At 39.6% G+C, this 24280-nt stretch overlaps 2 protein-coding genes across 8 annotated transcripts in view; one reads left to right on the top strand and one right to left on the bottom strand.

Moving 5' to 3' along the window:
* Window positions 1-319: 319 nt before the first annotated feature.
* Window positions 320-5355, bottom strand: LOC130605056 (galectin-related protein A-like). 2 transcript variants are annotated; one of them, XM_057420182.1, is made up of 5 exons: window positions 5029-5355; window positions 2584-2672; window positions 1640-1814; window positions 1108-1293; window positions 320-582 (listed from the first exon to the last, which is right to left on the bottom strand). In XM_057420182.1, the coding sequence occupies exons 1-4, from the start codon at window positions 5050-5052 to the stop codon at window positions 1150-1152; spliced, it is 432 nt and encodes a 143-aa protein (XP_057276165.1). In that variant the 5' UTR covers window positions 5053-5355; the 3' UTR covers window positions 320-582; window positions 1108-1149. The 2 variants fall into 2 exon arrangements, with proteins under 2 accessions (XP_057276165.1, XP_057276164.1); XM_057420181.1 differs by having other exon boundaries at window positions 320-1293; window positions 5029-5352.
* Window positions 5356-5782: 427 nt separating this feature from the next.
* ZFYVE26 (zinc finger FYVE-type containing 26) overlaps window positions 5783-24280 on the top strand; it is a 45468-nt gene continuing 26970 nt past the window's right edge. For 3 of the 6 annotated variants that reach the window (XR_008973599.1, XM_057420137.1, XM_057420136.1), the window contains exons 1-13: window positions 5783-5975; window positions 7397-7475; window positions 8267-8356; window positions 10236-10788; window positions 12071-12201; window positions 13052-13216; window positions 14318-14406; window positions 14680-14840; window positions 18018-18200; window positions 18813-19466; window positions 20899-20988; window positions 21721-21789; window positions 22403-22554. Coding sequence is in view for 5 of the 6 variants with exons in the window: in XM_057420137.1 (XP_057276120.1) it covers window positions 5785-5975; window positions 7397-7475; window positions 8267-8356; window positions 10236-10788; window positions 12071-12201; window positions 13052-13216; window positions 14318-14406; window positions 14680-14840; window positions 18018-18200; window positions 18813-19466; window positions 20899-20988; window positions 21721-21789; window positions 22403-22554 (2607 nt within the window). In the remaining variant the exon portion in view is untranslated. The other 3 variants (XM_057420138.1, XM_057420139.1, XM_057420140.1) reach the window with 3 other exon arrangements.

The raw sequence follows: 24280 nt of genomic DNA, 5'->3' as shown, positions 1-24280 counted from the left end.
AGAGTATAATGGAATGTATAAGATGATTAAAACACCTAACCAGCCTGCTGATACACTATTTTCATAAAATTCCTCATGTTATCTGAGTACCCGTATCTGACAGCCAGACTCTGCAGAGACTCCAGAATCACTTGGAAGACAGCATGCTATACATCTTCCCTGAAGTCACAGAGGAATTTGGTAGCCCTCTACCCACAGAACCACCTCTTTGCAGATTTTTTGATCTCTAAGTTATGTACCAAAACCAAAAAACCTCTTAATTTAAAATCTTTTCCTTCATGTGTTATAACCAACCAATTATAGCCAAAGACAGCAGCTATAATATATGTTTCTATAGGTATTAAAATAGCCATGTATTTAGGACTTCTTTTTTTCTAAATATACAGCAATGAAATAACAGCACAACACTCACGTGCATTCAGATATTTAACAGACCTGGTAAAGAAGTTTGCCAGCAAAGATGCAGTTTTAATTAGGTATAAGAATGTGCAATGCAGTTTGAGCTACAGATACCATTTCCTAGGGCTGGTCCAAAGAAGGCTGTGAAATCCACAGCTGTTGAAAACTTACAATTCATGCTACCTGCAAGAGACAGGGGTGCTGGTAAGGCATTTATTGCTCTGTACTGGGAAGCACAGATGGCTTTGTGCTGATTGAGCAGAGGTCCTAGGAAAACCAATTCCTCCTGATAATGTGAACCCTACTGGGCCCACCAGGCTCCATTATTCACTCATATGAAAATCTCCTGCTTCTCTTTTCTCAGACCCACCATCTGTACACTGTCCAGTTCTAGTCATAGGGTAACAGCCACCCCATTTCAGAGGACTGAGCTCCGCCAGCTGACATGCCAGGGGGGTTAGGGGATGTGAGATACTCCATAGCATCGTAAATCTTGCAGTTTGTGAGGCCAAAAGAGTATCTCAGCAAAGGCTCTCTGATTTACCAGGAGAGTAAATCAGGACCAGCCACAGCTCTGCAACTGTTGAGTGTGTATGAGAAAAAAAGTGTATATTTCAAAAACATCAGCAAATTAAAAAGATACGGTTCCGACTCTCCAGAATCAGCCAGGGGGAAAAGATAAAACATTTCTCAGACAGAAAAAAGTACATTTGCCTCTGTCCCCTGGTGATATTATGGTCTCTTTTTTTTTCAAGCCACTTTGGTAAGTTTGATGTCCCCTGAGATCTGCAAAGCTTTCACCAAGTTCAGGGGCTGAATGCGGTGAGTGAAGTCACAGAGCTGCCGTCCATCAAGCAAGACTCGTATTTGCTGATGTTCACATAAGAGCTCCATCTGCAATGGAAAAGGACAGGGGAGAGTGTTAGAGATCAGCATGAGAGTTGATTTTGCCATCATGGACTTAGAACCCCATGTGATGGGGATAGTGAAGCACAAAGTCTACCCATTTTTCTAAAATGCCCTAATAAATAACCTACTCTCTGTTGAGATGATTCTGTAAAGCTCCTTATAGTGAGTTCTCTCTTTAAGACTAGAGAAGGGCTTGAAGTGTTGCTCTCTGTGTCATAGTAGACCACTTAACCCACCAGTGTTAATAGTTAGCTATTTGTGATCATATATGTAGCCTTCAGCCTTTTTCTCCTCCTTTTCTCCATTCTATTCATAGTAGCACAAAAATTACCTTAAATGTGTCACCTGCTGTAAATGGGAAGTAGGGAATAGTCTTCTCTTCTCTTCCCCACTTCCCAGCAATTCTTGCATTTCGGGTGATGGATTTGTCACTAAAGTTAACTGTAAATAACAGCCCAACATCTTTGTTTGCATCCACTGTATCACAGAGCAGTGTCACTGAAAAGCTGAAAAAAATACCAGTTAAACAACAGGGTCTTTCAGAAGGATAAAATGACATGGTAAACACAGCAGATGCCTGTAAAGACTAGAGACAGCCCTTGATTTCTTGTCATGCTGAAACACAGGACTTTTACAGGCTTAGAAGCTGCAGAAAGGTATGAGAACAGTCTAGTCTTTGTTTTTCCTCCAGTTTTCAGTAGGATGCTAGTGACTTTTGATGTTGCTTTCTCTCTCTTGTGACTAAAATCAAACGAACATTTGTGCATGAGCCAATTCTAAGTTGTGTCTTGAAAGAGGTTACAGCAAAGTCTTTACCAGTGGAAGCACTGAAGTTATCAAGGTAGCTGCAAGAAAGTGTAATCATAAGCATAGTTGCTGTCATCCTCATTAAACATAGCAATGAACCTGCACCTCCTGTGCCAAAACACATGAGTTTTTAAATGGTGATGATTCCAGCCCCCAGCAGATGATCAAGACAGGTTCAAGACTGCACCTCTTCCTGGAGGAGAAATGCCACTTGTGTGCCCCTCTGTTTTGCACTAGATAAGAGCAAGAAGTAGGAAATCCTGACAGGGCAGTCAGAAAGGCTGAACAGTGAATTCTTTCTTGCTCTTTTAATCTTAGTCTAAGAGCAGGAAAATTAAAGCTATGAATTATGAATCTGTTTGATTTTCTTCCTCCAAAGAGCACAAACTCTCAAGAAATCTTTTGAATTTGGAAGACAGGTAGGAGCATGTGTGACAGGGTGAACCTCCCACCAGCCCCTTTACCTACCTCTTGGGGTTGGAGTGCACCATTCCTATGACTGTGAGTTTCATGGCTGGTCTCAGGCCACCTTTAATTTCACCAACATAATGCTCCACCTGCAGGGAACAGTGATAGTGTGCTGCAGTAGGTGATGCTGTGGGTAAACCAGCTTTAACGGTTGCTTGGGTCACCTCATGTAATTTGATTTAATTTTTACATGTACAGAAGAATTCAAAAATATTTCTGGCCTTAAGTACATCTGGCACTTTCAGTATAAATTCTGTCAGTTCTGGTATCCAAGTGAAGCAAGAAGGCTGCCATAAGTGAATGAATGACTGGTAATGAGGCATCGGCTGTCAGGACAAGACAGACAGCTCTGGCTGGGCAGTTTCTGACCAAAACTGCTGTCAGTAAGAACAGTGGCTGCTGTTGGAGCTCTGCCTGACTGATAGGTGGATGGCATGTCTCAGGTGGCTCTGGGAACAGCCACCACTGACTTTAGGTGACTGATGCCACTCCCCAAGACTAGAACAGGTACTGCAAGTGCTGCGGTGACCCACACGGAGTGCCAGGACCCCGACAGCTGACACATCTGGGATGAGCCAGTGATGGCTGCTATGCTGTAATGATACAATAGATCTGGTTGCAGCGCTCCATGCGGCACGTCAAAGGCTTTGTGGCAGCATGATGCAGAGGGCAGGTTCTCTGTGAACTAACTCTGCCAGCACAAATTTGTTAAGAGATTTCAGCAGGCTAACTTGACACCAGCAGGCTTTATACCAGGCCAGGTAGCCTCTGTTCTCCACTGTAAGAGCATGAAGCCAGCACAGATGCTGCTGAGCCCCTGTGTGTTGACAGAAACACAACTTTGTCCTCACAGATGATCCCAATCATACCTGTTCCCATCTGTTTATATCAAAGCCATGTAGCTGCAAACTCCACCCAAAGATTAGAGCTGTATTTACTTTCCAAGTCCTACCCTAACAGCCTTGATGGTTGGTGGAGAAATTAATACAGGTAATGAGTGACAAGGAAAAATAAAAGAGAGCTCTTGGAAAAAAGTGTTACGAATGATCTGAGACTTCAGTTGCAGAAATGGCTTTAAAATGTAAATGCCAGAGTAGTACCCTGTAGCATGTAATTACTCCCTATGCAGATTCACTTAGAAAGAAGCTCCTATAAAACACTAAGCGTTATTAGCAATTTGCTTAGCACTGATAATATTTCAAGGCGATGCGCAGCAGACCCTATTGTAGATAAAAAGTGTGTTATCGTTCCAGTGTTCCAAGGTAAAAATTCAGGCATTTTTTGCTAGAAGATCTGCGTAATATATGCATGGTTTAGTACCTTGACTATGAGAAGCACTACATCAGCATGGAAATCCACAGAAGTCTGCTCATAGTAAATGGCCTTCTATTCCAGTGTAAGTTGCTGTGGGTATTCCATACCCATTTTTAAATGTTGAAAAATATAAACAATGTTAGAATTTTACATTATTGAATGCAACCTTGCTTACCAGAAACACAAATCCAAGACTTAAACTGTTTTGCCTACACTCCATTTCTTAATTTCAATATACCAGTTATGTTTTCTGCTAAGATGATCTTAATTTCTTTTTCCATCTTGATACTAACAACTAGCAGCCTTTAAAGCTTCACAGATATATTAATAAATATCTAACTCCTAACAAGGGCAATACTAGAAGAAAATAATTTAAAAGTACCTTTAAAAATGACAGCACTACTGCTGATTGTTAATAAAGCACATTTAGCCTTGCAGAAGTGGGCAGGTATATTTTGAACTTTGTAGCAAAAGAAAAATGTCAACCACCTGAGATGTCTTAGCTGAGGGTGCAGCTCCTCAAGTAAGGAGTCTGACTGTAAGGAAATACTTTAAACTGGATAAAGCAATTACAGAGTGGGTAATAAGCATCGAAGATCCCAGGCTAAGTGAACTTCATCCTCCACAGGTCCTGTGCCCTACTAAAGCTCCTTCCTTGCCTACATGAGACAAGATATAAAATAATACCCCAAAATGAAAGCGCATATTGAGGAACTGTTTGTGCAGAGTTGCACCATAATAAGCCCCATCGTTATCCTGCCCATGGCAATGAGGTTGGAACTAGATCATCTTTAAAGTCCCTTCCAACTCAAACTATTCTATGAGTCTATGATTAAAGGCATAGGGAATCAGAATAGAACAAACACACAATAACCATATGGTTTCAACACTTAAAGCTCATCTAGCACACTGAAGTAAGTTCAGAGGCATGACTACCCACAGCCCTTTCTCTGCCAATACTGACTTGACAGTACAGGTGAAAAATACTCAGGATGCCGCAGCAGGTAATGGTACAAACTCCTGCAGTGTCTTACAGAGTGTATTGGTGGGTCTCTGAGCAGGTGCAGACAGACATAGCCCCCTTCCCATATTTTCCATTCAGGAGCCCTGAGGACTCACTCGGTCACTTACTTTGGGACACCTCTCCTCTGTCATCACCGCTCTGCCTCTTACGCTTGCCTCAGCCGCAGCGGTCCCCCGAGGAGTTTTGTTTTGTGTGTTAGGACAAAAGCAATCAAAAAGCCCAGAATAAAGGGAGGATGTCGGGGGTAGCTTATCTCTGCCAAACACTGGCAGGACACCACCCAGCCAAGCAGCTGAGTCATGTTCCTCTGTGCCTTGTCCCACTGCAAGAGCTCACAAATAGCATGGCTGGTGACAGTGAGAGGGCTGGGGGACAGCAAGGGTGGGCAGGGCCCCGCCACCCCACACAGGGGTGCCTGCCAAGCCTATGTCTGCAGTTATAGATGTATCTATACCTACAAGATTATGAATTTAAAATTATGTGTGTGTGCATAGCATATTGTATTTGTATGTGTAATTCACATAAGCAACATGTCATTCATTTACTTGCGTAACATTTCTGTCCTCTCTCAAAGGAGAGGACAGAATATATATATGTATATTCCCCGTATATATTTACTTACATATACATAATAGTATGCGTTTTGTATATAATAGTATATATGTTTTGAATATATATGTATATATTATGTATTAATATATGCATGTATGAATATATATTTTGAATATAAGTGTATTATATACGACTAGTATATAATGTAATGGTATATTTGTATATATATATAAGTAATAGTATGTTTGTAAATAAACATATAGGGACTATATAATAATATATAGGGATATGTTATATATAGAGCTGGGAAGATGCACTCTTTTGGAAATGAAGAAGCAGTGTCTCAGGAGCAGCTGTTTGGGTTCTTCTGCGAGTGTGTACGGCATGGAGACTGGGAGCTTGCGCAGGCCTGTGTGCCCCAGCTGAGCCAGTGGCCCGGGGATGGCCCCGAGAAGGTGGAAGCAGTTCTTCAGGCTCTGGTAGCTTGTCCCATGGGAATAAAGTAAGTAAGGTACTGTTTTTTTTTCAGTAGGCTCAAGTGTGAAATGAGGAGGAGCAAGCAGTTTAGCGGTGACTGTGGGAGGCAGGTAGAATCTGGGAAGCAGCACTTGCTTCAGTGCTGAGGTGTCTTGGATGTGTCTAGGTGTGCTGTAATCTGAACAGTGACATTTTAGCATTGCTCAAGCACTTAGCAGGCTGCCCAGCCCACTGAGATAATGAGCTGTGTTTATATATACAGTTGACATGGTGATTGTTACAAGCTTAAAACTATTTGTAAGCATTTCAGAAACGATTTTGTTTGATTTTACTGAAGGATAAGAAGGAGAAGGAACATATCCTGAAATTGCATTAATTTGACAGCTTCAGTTAATTTAGAAATGAAACCAGCAAGATCAGCCCTGTGTTATTTAAATTGTTCTCTTGTTTCCAGCTCTTGAAAGACCTTGCAATTTCTAAAAACTTAAAAAAAATCAAATTATGCTATTAATTTTTTTTTTTAATTTCTCTCATGCTCTATTTTGAAAGGGCATTGCTTTTACTCAGTCCTAGTTAATTTTGATATTTGCTGAAATTTTCAGGTAGGTGCATGTGAAGGGTGACTTCCTAGCACTTCAGGGAGCACTGGTATTCCCATTCTCCAAGCAGATGTTCATTAACATTTGTGTAACGTTTTGGTAAAATTGTAAAAAACAGTTAGGGTTGACAGCAATTAAATGAATCTGGAGGGAGGTGTGCACATGGTTTGATAAATTTGCTAATGGCCATGTGAGACATAAGCATTTTTGGTCTTTTTATCTTTGATAGTTGGGCTATTCCATCTAAGGGCTTTTGTTAGCAGTGCTAAGATTTTTAAAGGCCCATAAACTATCTTGCACTTTTTCCTTTTCATAGTCCCTCTGACAGTAGTTAATATGTTCCCTAACTAATATGTATGTGTAGCTTTTGGAATGTGTGTATAAGTACTGGAGCACATGAAAAGTTGATGGAAATTAGAAGTATTCTTTAATTAGTACATTACTTCACTTTTAGTCTGGACATAGAGCTGCACTTGTGCTGCTTTGACCTGAAATTGAGTTTCTTTTTTTCTGGTAGAACTAGACAGTACAGGAAATATCAGTATTTGGCAAGTGGTTGGATTTCAAAAAAAATCTGCTCAAAGAGGGCTACACAGGCTGAACTTTAGACCAGAAATAAATGTCATGGTTTTGAAGCAAATAACTATGGCAGTAGTGTTTGATATCTTTCAGATCTAAAAGCAGTTAGTTCCACAGCAGATATCATTTAGTTAATGTGTAAGTAGCACCACTATTCTGGTTTCTCTGCATAAATATAAAAGTCCAAATGATCTCTGGCTGTTTTCCTGGATGTCAGAAATGGGAATGACCTTGTATAATCCAGTGTATGTCCTTACTGCTTTTGTAGATGGGAACAGAATTCTAGCCCATGGAGAACTGCATGGCTTTGGCTTCTTGTGCTGGAAAAATGGCTTGCCAGGAATCAGGTACAGAAATATCTAGCAGACTTCCAAGTGCAAGTTACAGCTGACTTCCATGGGCAAAATGCCTTCCTAGTTGCTTATTTAAGCTATAGGCTTTCCCACGTTTCACAAAATCAAGGTAGCTGGAGAGGGCACACTGCTTTTCCTCTTAACAAACTTGTTAAGAAACAACGGTTGACCTTCTCCACACTGGGGAGAAAAAACGGAATTTTTCTTTTTTTGCTTAGGTAACAGAAGCTGGCTTTTTAGTATTGAGCATTTCTGTAAGTGGAAAGCATGAGTGTATTGGCTTTCGCATTTGCACAACTAAAGATTAAATAGTTCAGGTATGAGACAGATCTTTATAAGCTTTAGGTGGTGAGGGATGTGCTGTTTATATTGCTGTTTTCAGACAGGTGCAGTAGGTATCATGAGTAAAGAAGCAGCTTGTCTATCTTCTCTTTTTTTTTTTAATTGGTATACAGGATGTGTGATCATACTTTTTTTTTTATTCATTTGCGCTTGTCACTACTTAGACTTGCATTTTTTTCTTTTCCTTCTGAGGAAAGATCCTGAAATTGATGGCATTGCAATTCCTGACAAAGTGACACTCATCTCTGTTTGCAAATATATAGATAAATGGAATCCATTGGTGCAGGAGCATAACCTAATTGTAGAATAGCTTCTAATTGAGAATTAGGTATCTGCTGAGAGATAGTTCAAAATATTAATGATAATAGATTGGGTTTATATGTAATGTAAATAAATAAAAGTTTTATTGATTAATGTCTTTCCTTTCTCTTACACTATTTCAGAAAACTGTTCCAGTTGTTCTTCAGAGAGAAACTGAATTTTTATTGTTCTTGGAAGAACTACAGAAAGATGTCTCTGAGGAAGTCCTAAAGGTGAGCAATTTAGTATGCCCTGCTTCTTGTCGTTATTTATGCAAAATGTCCAACTTTGTCAGGTTTGGGGATCAAAGTTAATGCTTCCTGCTGAATTCAGTGCCTGGGGTGGTAATGTGTTATTAATCTTCTAGGCAGCTGAAAGGACTGTAATTCAGATCCCTTTCTGAAGTTAATCCAATGTGCCTGCGAGTGCTTTCTCTGGCTACAGAGAAGGCTGTAGGCAGGCAAGGAACAAGCTTTTCTGTGTGATCTTTCTAACATACTTCAATCCTTACTGCAGCTACTTGCCACAGACTTTTATCTATACACACCTTTAGTAATCATGAAGTTAAAACCCACTGTGAGCCAAAATAAACCATAGTCAGCAAGCACATTTTACAAGTATGTCTATTTTCTTCTTCTTCCTTCTGAGATCTTAATTTCCACCTTCTATGCACTCCTTTCTTGGAAGTTTTTTGGGTGCTGTAGTGTTACTACTGACATCATGTGGTAATTGGTATGATGTATACTCTGAGGTCAAGGACCAGTTTTTCTGTAATTCTTTAATACAGCAGACTGATATATTTGAGAAATACATGGAAATACACAAAGATGGATTAATATCAAAAGCAAGTATAGAGCAGAAAATCAAGAAAGTTGCTAACTGCAGAACTGTGCTAATTTGGCATTGGTTACAGCAGGATTAGATGTGGCATGGTATGTGGAATGTTCTCAGATGTTGCTTCTACTTTTATAGGTTCTAACTCTTAAAAGAATTTTTTTTAAGTTGAAAATGAAATCTTATTATATCCAGACACTATTTGCAGCTTTTAGATATGAATAAGGGAAAGGTGTTCAATGTTTCTCTTAAGGATACAGAATTAACAATTGCAGGCTGAAAGCAAGCAAGGTAAACTTGACAATTGATTGAAATAAATCTGCTTGAAGTCTGTTCATGACTGCTGAAGTCTGCGTACATTATCATCTAACCTCTAAGGTTGTGAAAGATTCCACTATTGTCCACAGCGTTGCACAGAAATAGGAGATTCAGCAACTTCTTATCTTTGTCACAATTACCATCAGAAGCATGTTAGTAGGTAGCGCTATGTTTTGATCCAGCAAATAAAGAAAAGGATATTGTGGACTTGTCTTCTACTGCTAATACTGTAATTTTTGCATACACCAATCATATCTCCCCTCCATATTGCTGGAGTTGTCTGTTCCAGCCAAGAACAGCACTTGCATAGTTCTAGAAGTGCCACAGCTGCTCTTTAACTGCTGTTCAACTGGGTTGTCCCTCACGTTCCCACCCCTTGCTGTGAGAGCTAATAGGGTTTTTTGTTGTTGTTTGTTTTCCCCTTCCTAGTTTTGGAATTGTAGATTTGCTTCTGTTAGCAAGAAGACTGATTGTTGTTTAATCTGTGAGATTGCTTCTGAATCTGGTTCAACCAAGTTTGAAAAATTAGCATTGTTGAAGATGAGGCAATTGATAGATGGTATGAATCTGTAAAAGAAGGATTAAAAAAAAAAAAAAAGAAAGCACCGGACACTAATCATGAAAATTGCGAAGATACAGTCACATTGATAACACTGCTAAGAGGTAGAATATGGTAGCACTTTGGCCTTTAGAAGCTGCCTGTGATCTAAGGCGACTTGCTTATGAGCACATGGCCCATATAATGTAGTTGTATATTACAGAATTCTTTATATTTTGTTTTGTATTCAGGCATATCCGTTCTTCTAGGAAAGATATTAGATAAGGTGGATCTCCTCGGTTATATGATGTTTGCAAATTGATTTACCTTCTTGCTTTCAAGTTTCTCCTATTTTTTAAATAATTTAATTAATATTTTTAATGGAATCTGAAAGGCTTACTCTTTTATTATTTCCCTACCAGGAACTCTTTGAAGCATTTGAGTGCACCCAGAACAAGCACATCACAGATGGGAAAAGAAAAGATGGCTGTTCTCACAGATTCAGTTTGGATGTTGTTTCAGCTCTCCGGAAGCTTTTGCTGCGGGCTCCCCAGAGGGCAAAAGCCCTGCTAGAGTTCTTTCAGGAGGAAGGAAGCACACAGAGCTCCTCGCTTGAGCAATATTGCTCTCTACGAAACATCTTTGTTGAATTTCTTCATGACTCCTTGAAATCTCTGCAGAGGCTTCAGTGCAGTTCTGAGATGTCAGCAGAACTAGATCAAAGAGAACTAGTAGATACAATTTATGCTGCTCTTAGTATAGTGACTTTTGAGGTGGAGCAACAGGCATATGAAGTACACCACCTATTCATGGAGCTCTTGGATGTGTGCTGGGCCAAGGGAAGCCCACTGAGGGAGGAGAAGCTACTAAGCTGTATGCTGAGGAAACAGAACCATGGTGTGTTAAGCCTGTATAGCAGTGTTCTCATAGAAAGAATAAGAGAAAATTTTTTGGTGTCAAAGTCAATGCAAAAAGGTTTGTTTGTCTTTTTGCTTTAATTTCTGCTTAACAAAGCATTTGAGACATTAAACAAACAAGTTGTAAAGAAATCAGGCAGTGTTCTTGCTTAAGGTGCCTTAACAATGGAGTCTTGTAAAAGGTGATGATAAAATAATTTAAAGCAAGGAACTGGCATAGGAGCCCCAGGTTTCTCCCTATATTTCTGCAGTCTGTGCTGCTTTCTTTTGTGAGGACTTCCTTTACCACCCTTTCTCCTGCTGAAGATGTTGCTTGTAACTAAAAAGTTGACTCTTTAGATGTATATAAAGTATGTAAGTTCACCTCCAGCTTGAGGCCATTTGTGTTGGAAGATGTTCTATTGCAAGCCAATAACAGTTCAATTACCTCAGTAATCCCCAAATGTTCAAACCCCTTAATAATGGAAAACGAAATCTAAAAGTGTAAGGAGATACAGAGTGGCCTAATAGCCTAGCTGGAAAGAAGATGCAGTTTGATTACCTGCTCATTTGCCAGAGCCCAACTGTTGGTTTTATATCAGCTATAACGTCACAGCTTCTGTGTAGCTCCCTATGTTTGGTATATTTACTTGAGGATCTCAGTTGAAGCTGAGTGGTAGGTGGTGCCCATGCTCTTGTCAGGAAAGTGGCAGGTGAGAATGCAAGGAGGGAAAAGCTAGACTGCCTACCTCCTACAATGAGGTGTAAACCAGTGAGGTTTGTGTCCTCTTTCTTCCCTTCACTCAGGCATTGCTGAAGGGAAGTTCAGGCTGGTGTGGTGTGGCAGAATGGCATTTCTGATAATAACTACAGTTAATGCTTCCATATGAGGGAAGAAAACTGGAGGTATGGATACTTTCACACTCACTGAGTGTAGATCACTTCTCACTTTTCATAGATCTGAGAAATTCCTATGCTGAGCAAGTCTTTGCTAAGGCCCTGTATAGCAGCATAGTGTCTCAGAGCGCAAGTGACAACTCATGCAACAAATAAGAAGCATACAACTAGAGAAAGAAAGGTAGTATGACCTGAATTAATGCAAACCACCTGTGTGCTGACTAGGCTCTTGCTATGTTAATGACTGTGCATACAGTTTCCTGGTTTTCTACCTGACTTGTTTAGTTTCTATGAAATTTCTCTGATGGCTCAGTATAATATCTGAGTCTTAACTGTTAACATGTAACAGCTGGTAAACATTGGAGGAAATGTTGAGCATTTCTCAGTTTAATTGAATGGCAATTATGCTGCTTTCAAAAACCTTCCTCTGTACTAGAAGGAAATGTTGTTGTGATGGTTTTTAGGTTTATCTGAGCAGCTGGATACAGAGCGAGCCGTGATGAGTTTGTTCTCAGATCCCGAAGAGACTTCTTCTTGGAAGACAGCCTGTTTCTACTGCTTGAGCAGCAACAAGCACTTTCTGGAACAGATTCTGGTATGGCCATAAAATCATTAAGTGGGAAAATCCAGCGGTGGCTAAAGTCAGTCCCTGTATTGAACATATCTTGGTGGTGCGCAGAAACATTTTGTATTCAAATAGTGTTTACTAGGGGTCATAACTTACAGGAACAAGAAGGTTAACCGGTGATAACTCCCCTGCTTTTAGCTGTGTGATGAACTCAAAACATTCAGTAAGATTTTTAGAAAAGCTTATCTACATGCAGACTGAAGATTAGATCTTCAGGCTTTGATAAGTGCTGTGTTCTGCTTATAATTTTGTTGGATGTGCCACTTGATTTACCCCATGACCTTGAACTCATTGCTTTTCTTATTCTGGTAGACTTGGGCCAGTGAGACTAGTTTGCATGGTGAAATTTACGTTTTAAAGAGGTTGAAAACCTGGTGAAAATACTCGGGTATGAAATTAGGTATTTGAATGTGTTTTCATACGTAGAAGAAAAAGAATACAGGTAGGTGGTCGCTGTTAAAGTTCAAGTTTTTAAGGCCAAATATATATTTCCACTTCTAAGTAACATGCTCATTCAAGTTTATCGCAAGACAGAGACCTGATCAATATAAACAATGTAAAGATAATGTACTGAGGGAGTATGAGCTGGCTCTGTAGTAAGCATTTGAAATGATATTTTTTTTTCCCTTGTGACAGTTTTACTGAAGTGTAAACAGGTGGCTTGGAAAATACAAGTTTAGGGACATTCCAGATGTGGAACTTCACAGTTTTAGTGAAGTGAAATAATGCTGAAATGGCTGCTGGCTTACATAACCTGCTAGGCATTATGGGCCTCTGCATTTTGGAAATATAAATGCTACTTCATTTTGTTTTGTAGGTGACTGCATTAACTTTACTGAAGAGAGAAGACTACTCAGGCTTGAACAGCTTATTGAGGAGAGAATTCAACCCCCTTAGTCGCCTCTTGGTATTGCTAGGATGGACACATTGTCAAAGTGTGGAATCAGCAAAAGCATTGCTGTGGACTCTTCACAAAACTCGGGTAAATCAGCAGAAAGCAAGTAACAGTATTGAAGTCTGAGTCCAGATAATGCGATTTGCTTGCAAATATGAAAATAATTAAAAGGAGGGAGTTTCCAGTGAGAATATTATTCTTTGTCCAAATGGAATTTAAAAAGCTAAAGCGTTACAGTTGAGTGGAGGTAACATTATTGAACACTTACCTTTGTTCTTACTCCTCAGCTTTGAAGGGATTATGATTGCCCAAGAGATTCTGAAAGCTTATCTTGCATAAGCTTTTCACCCTTTGCTGTTAACATGAGAAAGACAACTGTGGTTGTTGATTGATTTTGAAAAGAGCTGAGGGACATTTCATCCAGTGAATCATCCCTGGATAGTGAGTGACTAACTCTGGACACAACTAGCCTGAGTTCAGCAGCAGGGTAGCTGAATTTCTCATACCCATTCTCAAAATTAAATGATAAATTACAAGAGCTGTGACTGCAAGATCTGCCTTGTTTGGGGGGAGTTTTCATCGTTGAAGAAGAGAGAGAATTCTGACTCCAATGATGTCTGCCTGCAGGCAGGTGGCATGGAGAACAGAGGTGGAAATACAGAGAGCTTTGCGCTGCTGGGTCATTGGGGCACATCTAGGCTGGGATTACCTTAAGGGAGTTACCATCTATTGGTAATAGACTGAAGATCTATTCAATAGCCTCTGCAAAGTGAAAGTCTTAGATCTGATTTAACGGGCAGGTATCTGTGGTAGAAATGCACATGGTAAAGGAGAGTAACTGTCTGCTACTGAGCATATTATCTGGTTTAGTACATGCTTAGTTCTAGAGGTTAGTGTCTTACAGTGTTACTAACAAGCATTAATTTGCAGTTTGAAAGCTAACCTTGAAAAGGGGTGTAGACACCCTTCCGTGGTCTGTATGTGTGTCACATTCAGGCTGACTGTTTCTGATGCTGCTTCAGAATAGCCCTTCCTTGCTGGCTTTGTAATAAAACTGTCAGTTTTCTGTACTTGAAAGTTATCATCTGGATAAAGAAGACTTATGAACATCCTGTATGCTGTACAGGTTGGTTCTGCTGTAAAGGGGATTTCTTGTAAAGGGATTCTTTTATTTGTCTTTCCATGTAGGGTCTGTGCAATGACTTGGTACTGAAAGACTTCTGTGATGGGCTGTGGTCCCAGGTGGAAGTTTTTGAATGGTGCCTACAGCAAAACAGGTAGGACTTTTTACAAATTGTCTTGCCAAATCTGCCTATTAGTTAATTCATGTATGCAAATAGAAACTGTGTTCTTTTCTGTGAACCTTGGCTGATCATCTTGTGATTATATATGACAAGCTCTTGAAACTGCTTCGTGGGCAATGCTGTTTGTTTTTCTTTTTAATCGCAGTAGTTTGGTTGAATCAGAATTAGAGTGGGAGATACGTTTTTAAACATATCCAAGAGACCCTAATTTGTTTATGCCCCTTTTTTGTTTGTTCTCTCTTGCAGTATTACTATCCCAAGGAAAATTCTTTTGCAACACTTGCACAATCTAGATTGCCACACTGCAGTATACTCTCTTCATCATCTCACTAATCTTCTGGCACTGAACGAAGACAGTGTTATTGAGCTTCTTCAGAAAGTTCCTGCTAGAGACCAGCAGATGCAGGGTAAATGTGTAGGGTCATGAGAACACAAAACCACATGATCCATCAAGTATGTGCTGCTTACTGTTTACGCTGGGAAGAATGTTCTTTTGTCCTGCTTCTGTAAATAAGGATGATATTGCTTATCAGCTGTTTTGTGGAAGAATACTAGGCAGCATGTAGAAATCATTTTGGAATCCTTTTGTGGAGTAAATTGTCTTCCAAGAAGGAATTGTGAGATCTCTTTAATCTCATAAGGACAGATCTCTTGAAAGAGATTTTTGCAGTGGTAACAAGATTTTGCACATGCTCATATGTGCTACTCATTGTAACTTACGTACTTTATAATACCCTTAGCTATCTGTGCCCTTATTTTTAAATCAAAGGGTAAAGCCAAATGAAATTGACAATATCTTATACTATAGCTAATACTAATAGTAATATTAAGTTTTACCAAATCTACTTTAATATTAAAATCAGTAAGGTTTACCTACAGGCTGTATTTGCATCCTTGTTGCCTCACTTATCTTCCTGTATTCCAATTTGGTGCCTAGAATACCTGAGTTTACTAAACACGTTAGTTCACTTAGAAGTGATTCCTTTGTACACTCTTTTGATTGCAGCTGATGGTCAGGTACAGCTGCTATTTTAATGCTGTTTTCTGATAGAGCCTCTTAATAACGATACAGAAAGTCAGTCTTCCTGTATGTGTTAGAACCTAAGAAGCTGCAATTTTTTGTGCCTTATTCCTTCTATGGATGGGAATTTGTACATGGGTAATTTTAACCTGCGTTGTGTGGAAAGCTCTCAGTGATGGATCTTACACAGATGTTCCAGTGGAAGGCAGTTTTTTCTCCCTCCAGTAATCATATTGTTAAGATGTTGCCTTCCAGTCCTATTTTACAAGTTTTGTTGTTAAAATTATCATGACAGTTGTCTTGAATAGGCTTAAAAGACATAATGATTGATACTCTATATAGATCTCAGGACAGACCACTGTCCTGCTTTCTGAAATTAATTGTTTTGTTCTTGCTGATGTTGTTTTTTTTTTAATTAGTTCTTACATTTTAATTATTTTCTGCTTGCATTCTGTCAAAACTCTTTCAAAAACAGGAAGAGGCAGTCCCATCATAATCTTCTGGGAGCTGCATGACTATAGCAAAAGAACTCTAGCTGTGGTTTCTTTTCTATTTTCAGATCACTAATTTACGGAACTAGTTAATGGAAGACAAGTCCTCCCTTTCTTTTCAGTCCAGTGATTATTGTAAAAGTTAGATAATTTTATGAACACAGGTTAATAGTATCTCCTTTAAAATAATCTAATTTGAATCTTAAGGGAAGGGGTCATGAAATTTTGATTTGTCTGACTTGGTAGTGTTAACAGACCTTTTTCTCCATTCACCCCACCTACTTCTTCTTCTTCCTCTTCTCTCTGACATATTTGACAGCTGCAGTAGTGAAACTGAAGTAGTGGTATTGTAGACAGTTGTGTTCAGGCGTCCTTCAGGTCAGTGTGTAACATTAGCTTTGATCACCCACACTAACAAAAGAAATGATGGGCAGAAATTTCTTCATGATGGATAGAATTCAAGAATAAGGTTTTAATATTTCTGGCATAGGAAAAAGAGTGCTTGTAGTTGAAGGATATTTCTTCTTGGTACAGGAAAAAGGGTTGGTTTAGACGTGGGTACTGGCACAGACTCACTGCATCCAAGTCTTTCCCCATGGGAGGCAAAAGTGTATTAAACTTGCATTAGATTACCTATATGTATCTTACAGTGTATCCAGTTAGCTATTTATCTTTTTAAGAGGACTGTATTTATTTGATCTCTGGCTTCACATACCTGAAGGCCTCTTAAGGCACTGGTATTGAGAGCTTTTTGAGTGCTGTGTATTAGTGTAAAGCTGCTGGTGAATTGTGGCATTTCTGTGGCCATGTGGATTCTGCAAAAGATTCATACTCTAAATGTTTCCTCAGTTCTGTGCTGTCTGCACAATAGTTTCCACCACTGTCTTTGTTTAGAATTGCAGTGAGAGGGAATAATGGGTTTCAAATTGTTTGTGCTCTTGAGGCTATTGTCTTGGCTGCTCTGTAGTTTTTAGAACAGTTCAGGCTGGTGCTTTTCTTTGAAATCAAGCTCACACCTTGTGGAGTACAATGCTGAAAGACTTTCTAGGTAATACTGTTCAGTCCCAGAGTTTGGGTGGGGACATTATCAGCACATAGCACCAGTGCTTGGTTTAAAAAAACTTGGCTGATGCTTCCCTTGTGTGACAGTAGGCAGAGGGACAGTCTCACCCTTGTACAAGAATATAGGATAGTGGATTCAAGCAACCTGGTTTAACATTGGGGTTTTCTTGGTTTAGCTTGGTTTGCTTGTTTGTTGGGGGGTTTTAACCTTTGTACAGTAGTTGGATAATTCAGCTAAACTCAGCATAACAGAATATATGACTCTGTATTGCCTTCCTGGGTGAAGGTGATGATCATGTGACTTGTATGTAATTTGCAGCTCTGATGTTCTGTTGTACTGAAAGGGGATCATGTCTCTGGCATGTGACACCTTCTTTCCTCAAAAAAAAAAAAAAAGGCAAAAGGGGAAAGGAGGGAGTATGATACTTCTTTAAGTTGCCTTTTTCATAAGTGTGTGAAGAAAACTGGGGGATGGTGCTTTTTGTTTAATCAGTGGCCAGCCACTGTGCGTAGACTCAACCGTGACTATTTGTAGAACTCCATAGAGGTGGTGGTATTCTGTGCTCACTGTGGTCAGTGAGCCAGTCTGCACTATCTTCCCTACTTATCTACTGTGTGATAGAACAAAACTTCTTAAGATGCTGGAGGGAGACAGGATCTGTCCCTGTATTGTGAATATATCAGTGTAGCTTAGTATGTACCTCTAATGAGAATCATCATGAGCAGAATTTGATCATTCTGTGCTATATCCAGCTCCTGTAACCCAAATTCACAGAAAATTTCCCTTTGAGAGAGAGATCCAGACCTGACTTTTCTGCACATATCTATCTGTTGTGTTTTGTTTTGTTTCAAATATTGTGAGGTACTGATGAGAGAGGGCAAATCTGGGATGGAGGTGCCATAGGGGAAGAAAGACTAGATATATCAATATTGCTGTGTGGGAACTGCAAAAGAAAATTAACTTGTTTTCTTGTCTACCTGCTACCCCCTCACCACCTTTCCCTCCACAGCAACAACATTCCCTAACACCCTGAGTCAGCAACGCAATCTGGCGCTCTTTCGAGCATTTTGTGCCATGAAGTATGCTGTTTACGCTCTCTGTGTGAATTCACATAAGCATTCCAAGTGCAAAGATTGTGTGCGCAGCAATCTTGGTGATATCCCTGAGGACGAAACTTTTGGAGAACCAGCAGGTGATTGATTGGCCTTCTTTCTCAGGTTCAGTAGCTTGTGCTGTAACATTTGCTGGACTCTGAATTATTATTATTATTATTATTATTATTATTGGGATAATACTGCATCCTGTGTACATACGGTGTTTTTATTCAGTGGGCTGTGAGTGTTTTGCAAACAAGTATAATGGCATTTCTTTGAGGTGCTGTTACCTTTAATAATAATAGATATGAATAAGCTCCTTGCCTTCTTCCGAAATATTCTAGGTAACTCTATTAAAAATACAGTGCAAGAAGGTGATATTAGATACAGGATGGTAGTAGCAGGGATGATTTTGTAACAGGCTATGATTTCCCAGAGCTAAACCAGATTTACCCACTAAAATGGGTGTAATCTGGGTTTGCACATCATTGTACGAGGTGATAATTGGCATTCCTGAGAGGGAAGAAGCACACTACATTTTAAAATGTAAAATGTAGGCCACGTATTTACTTGATTTGCAGAGCAATGATTGGCTCTGAGCCACTGGGAGAGTTCTCTCTCCTAAGATTTTCTGAAAGGGCAGAGGCTGGAGGGAAGGAGCTGCTGAAAAATGTTGTAAATGTTCCTTACTTTTTTTTTCAATTTTACAGATTGCTCTTCAGTATTTCCTCAGTACCTTGAGAAGTGTCAGCAGTTCTTAAGGAGTGTTCCTGCTCCTCTGCGCCTGGAGGTTTTGGAGAACATCTTCTCCTTGCTCTTTGTTTCCTATAGTGATCTGCATACTGATACTCGTTTACCTGAAGACTATGCAGAAGATGATGATATTGAGAAAAAGAGTACTACTATGAGTGCAGAAGGCAGTGCTAGTCAGCATTCTTCCACCTCAGAAAGTCCACAGCACCTAATAGAGGCTGAAAAGAAATCAGAGAGGCGTCTGCTGACTGCTCAGACAGTTCACACACGCCCCCAAGATCTTCGTGACTTGATGTTAGATGGCCAAAGGTGTGAAACCTCTAGGCTGAGTTACTTGGATCTGAAACACTTCACCAGTGGTGTAACTGGATTTTTAGTGGATGATGTGGCCATGGATGCCTTCCTCACATTGCTTCTCAACCATCTGGAAGAAATTCAGAGTTCTCTCCCATGGGACTCTAGTAATGTACTTCATGAAGAGCTGGAGCTTGTAGAGTGCTTGAATCTTTCTGCAACCAGAGATGCCTTTGGAAGTCGTGTGTTACAGTTCTCCAAATATCTTTCTGAAGCTCACTGGCGATACAAGGTGGTAATGAGTAACAGAAATGCAGGTACGCTTTGTATTTAGCACTTTCTGATACATCCCGACTGTTTAGTGTCCTTATTTAACCCCAGATGGCAACTAAGTACCACACAGGTGCCCACTCTGTACTAGCCACTAGGAAGAAAATTAACTGTGTCCCAGCTGAAACTAGGACATTGTTACAGCTGCCCAGGCAGTAGTCTGGATGAAATTCCTTGAGCACATTTTGGCAGGTATTAGGAGAGCGATCTAGTTGGAGATTACCTTGCTCTTGCACCATTCCCCAGTAGGAGTAATCTCTATTATAATCAGAGAGTTTGGGTTTTCTTTTCTGCCTCCCCTTTGTGGATGCACTGCTTCAGTTTGTCTTTCTCCTGTTCTTTTGTTACAAGTTGTATTGACAGTGCGTTGATATGAAGGGACATGATGGTGTGTGTGATACAATGCAAGCCAGATAGACTCATTTCATTCATGAAGTGTTGATTTAGCCTAGTCTGGAAGCATGTTAAGAAGAGGAAGAACTTGGATTATTCTGGGGTGCAGACCACTCCTCAGGAGTAGCTAGAACAATACACTCAGGAGCCTATTTCCCACCTTCTTCCTTATTGTCAGCCCTACAGCTATCAAATTTCTGCTTGTGCTTATTGTGTATCTTGGACCATGCAAAGTCTATGTCCCAAGAAAAACTGGGCAGTATGGACCTTAAATGTTCCAAATTTCCAAAATTGTATTCAACTATTTCTCAAGTCTCCCCCTGTAAAGGAGGGGATGTGCTGGGACTTCTATTTGAGTAGGCAGCCCTCAGTATTTCTATTGGACAGGCAGCAGCTTTCAGTGGGATTCTGTACGTTTGAGTCCTGACTTCTCACAAATGACAATTATTTGGTGAACATCTTTCAGGGAAAGGTGGCTTTTATTGACACTGCATATCTCTTGGATTTTTTTGTTTCAAGTGCTGACACCCCCATTACTTGCCCGCTTCCAGAACTATTGACTGAGTCAGGGTTCACTCCACCATGTATTGAAAAAAAACAGTTATTTCATCAAAACCTTAATGACAAATCAAACTCTCTTTTACTATTTTAATTCTTATTCTTTTTATCCTGTTTCTAGCTGCTTGTGTACTTGGGCTATACCTATTTTTCTGTATAGTTAGAATCATAGAATCATTTAGGTTGGAAAAAACCCTTAGTACTCATTAGGGATATGTAGAAGCTATAATACATTCCAAGCAATGTTGGATGTGAAAGTGATAACTGAATTGCATCAAACTTACTTTAAGGTGCTAGTTTAAACTTCATTGTGAAAGAGCTCTTAGCTGAGATTAACTGTGTTCCCTTTGGAAATTTGCCAGCATAGCTCTATCTATGTAAATGTGCTGATAGATTCTGTAATTTAGACAAATAACTGTTGATGGCCTATCCAGCTATTTGGTAATGTTTTGCTTAAATGTTTCGCAGAACATCACCTTGCAGCTTCCAGGAGATACTGCTCTTTAATCAGGTGCTCCAGCTTTAAGAAACGAAGTAGATCTCAAAGGTACAAGACAGGTGGGTTGAGAAAGTGACTTGGAGAAGACCTCTCTGAAACGTAATTTTGCTAAGCTCATAAAAAATTTGCTGAGCTCATGAATTGAATACAATTAGATTTAATAACTAAGGTAGAGAACTAGATTTATTTCCTTTAGTTTTCTAACAGATTTGAAATGTCTTAGTCAAGTTCCACTTGGATTGAGGTTGTTTTCCTAAAGTTCACCTACACAACTAAAAGATAATTAATTTTAAATTCAGGTTAGAAAACAGTTTCTTTCATACATAGTCTGATTTGGGGCAGGGGAGAACTTTGCAACTAGAGGATGGTTCTTCCCTTTCTCCATTGTATCCAGTGACTGCTATATTTTCATCCCTATCACAGTAATGTTTAGGATGTGAATCTACAGGAATCTGTGGCTTAAATTGACAGCCTTAGAAGAAGGTTGGGTTCCTCACTCTTTTTCAATTTAGCCTTTAAAAGGTACATCTGTTTTTGGAGTGGGATGTTCCAGAAAAAGAAACTTCAGAGTATCTCGCAAGTCACTGATGGGCCACCCTAACAGTTTGTTGCCTAACATTTTCTTCAAATCAGGAGGTTTTGCATTTGTCATAGACATCAGTGATGGCTCATTGTGAGACACTCTTGAAGATCTCTTCTGGTTGCCTGACCTGTTATTTGCAGTAAGTTTTAATTACCTTGTCTAGAAAAAGTGCCTTTAATATACCGGTTTTTATTTGTTTCTATTTCAGATGGGAAAGAGGGAACTTCCAGTCCATCATTAGAAAGTACAAGTAGTGAGCTAAGCACCAGTACTTCAGGTATTAAGCCACAAAGTAGTATTTGTTTGTCTTGTCAGTGTGCATGATGAAGTATTTGCTTGATTAGTTGATGTGAATTACTGCTTATATAGAACAGGATTAGAACACTTCTCAGAGCTCCCAGTTTTGGGCTTTTTTTTTAAATTAGATTAATATATGTTTTCTGGAATAAGAAAATTGGATTTTTCTAGATATTTTTGGCTTACAGGAAACAGTATGCTATGCAGTGAGATGCAACAGTCAAAAAACCTAACAGACTGTTAGTCATGTAACCTAAAACATTCTTAGGCATGTTAAATTGATTTAACAAGTGCAGTATTTAAGACTTCTCCCTTCATCCATATTGAGCCAGTGCCCAAGCATTGCATGCACATTATGTAGCTCCTAAACAGTGTTATATTTGGATGAGATCCAGATTGAAAGTTCTGACTAAGTAGTGAAATATTGCAAGAATTTATAGCAAGATATTTATGTTGATCTGTACCCTAAAACTTCTTTCAACTCTGCTCCTATATCTTTCTGTTAAATATATGAAGTATCTGATATTTGGCTGTTATCTGGTGAAATGTTTTTTTTTCATAATAGTATATTGATTAATTCTGTTGTCTTGCAGAGGGAAGCACCAGTAATGTGTCTGGCTCAAGTGATTTGGAAAGCAGAGTGAGACGACAGCAGCAAAACCCCCTCATTCCTATGATGCTTTCCCCACCAGAATCACTGTTAGTGTCTTGTGTTTTGAGAGGAAATTTCGTAGAAGCCCATCAGGTAAAGCAGTTGCATGTATTTTGTGCAATTAAAAATGTAATTTGCTATTGATGTTTGTAGTTGTGATAGCTGATGAAATTCCTGCTTCTTTTGTATTAGGTAGCATAGGGCTGAAACATCTGCATTCCAAGTGAAAGGGTCACTTCAGAAGTAAAGTGAAAGAACAAAAATATTCCAAACCAAGATCCCAAGAATGCTGGGGTGGTTTTTTTTCCTTGTTATATAAAAACATTGTCTCTAAGCCTGGGTTCTGAAAGTATGAAAATGTTTGAGAGTTGGCCATGCTTAGTGTTTCAGCTGAATGAAGATCATAAAGAGCTCATGTGAAGTCTCCTGAGGAAGCAGCATCTGAACTGCTTACTTTTAGTCAGTGAATAAAACCCATGACGCTGCCAGTTGTAAGGTTGTCAGGAACATGGAAAGGTATTCCTTACCCAAAGCAGAGCCAAAGTGATAATTAAATTTATTTGAAGGAGGTGTGTTTTGACGCTGAATTCATGGTACTGAAAACAGGCAGAAAAACTTGAAGCTGACAGTCCGCAGATTCACAGTTGTTTGCTCCCTCACAGCCATGCGTACCTTTCTTTAAGGGACTTTTGGGCTGATGCTCTGAAAAAATATGTGAAAAAAGCAGTGACCTAGCTGAGTTTGAGAGTGGTATCAGAACAATTAGTATCATTTAAGCATTGCATTAGCAGCAGGTTACTGCTCAAACCATTAGTTCTGTTTGACATTAAGCATGCCACTTAATCTCTGCTTACAGGGCCAAAAGAAGAATTTTGTTTTGCTTTGTTACTTTGAATTTCAGTATCGCTGATGATGAATTCAAGCTTGGTTTGTGTTCTGTTGTTGGTTTGATAATAGGAACATGCACAGATGTGCTTATCTATTCTGTGTTAAATTTCTCGCTTAATTCCTTTCTGAATAAGAATTTGTTTAAAATGTTTACTTTGGAGGCCCAACTTGATAGGGTTTTTTTGTTTGTTTGTTTTGGTTGGGGTTTTTTGTTGTTGTTGTCTGTTGAAATCATGGAAAGTTATTCTGCAAGACGAGGTTTACGAAGATTAATTCAGCTCTAGCCTTGCAACAAATAGAATCATAGAATAGTTAGGGTTGGAAAGGTCCTTAAGATCATCTAGTTGCAACCCCGCTGCCATAGGCAGGGACACCTCACACTAAGCCATGTCACCCAAGGCTCTGTCCAACCTGGCCTTGAACACTGCCAGGGATGGAGCATTCACAGCTTCCCTGGGCAACCTATTCCAGTGCTTCACCACCCTTACAGTAAAGAACTTCCTCCTTATATCCAGTCTAAACTTCCCCTGTTTAAGTTTGAACCCATTACCCCTTGTCCTATCACTACAGTCCCTAATAAAGAGTCCCTCTCCAGCATCCCTATAGGCCCCCTTCAGATACTGGAAGGCTGCTATGAGGTCTCCACGCAGCCTTCTCTTCTCCAGGCTGAACAGCCCCGACTTTCTCAGCCTCTCATATGGGAGGTGCTCCAGTCCCCTGATCATCTTCATGGCCTCCTCTGGACTTGTTCCAACAGTTCCATGTCCTTTTTATGTTGAGGACACCAGAGCTGCACAAAATACATAATAGCTGAGCTTTGTAAAAATAGTTGAAAAATTTCTCTAAGATCCTGTTTGTCAGGCACTTAAAACTCTCTACATTTCAGCCTTCTGTGTCTGGGTTTTTTTTTCCATTGAAGTATGTGCTTTAT

The sequence above is a fragment of the Pezoporus wallicus genome, unplaced genomic scaffold (genome assembly GCF_028554395.1).
Source record: "Pezoporus wallicus isolate ANWC-B61680 ecotype Strahan unplaced genomic scaffold, APGP_CSIRO_Pwel_v1 contig_5418, whole genome shotgun sequence".
Lineage (NCBI taxonomy): Eukaryota > Metazoa > Chordata > Aves > Psittaciformes > Psittacidae > Pezoporus > Pezoporus wallicus.
Note: the sequence above shows the minus strand (reverse complement) of the source record. Positions and strands in the feature narration are given on the sequence as shown.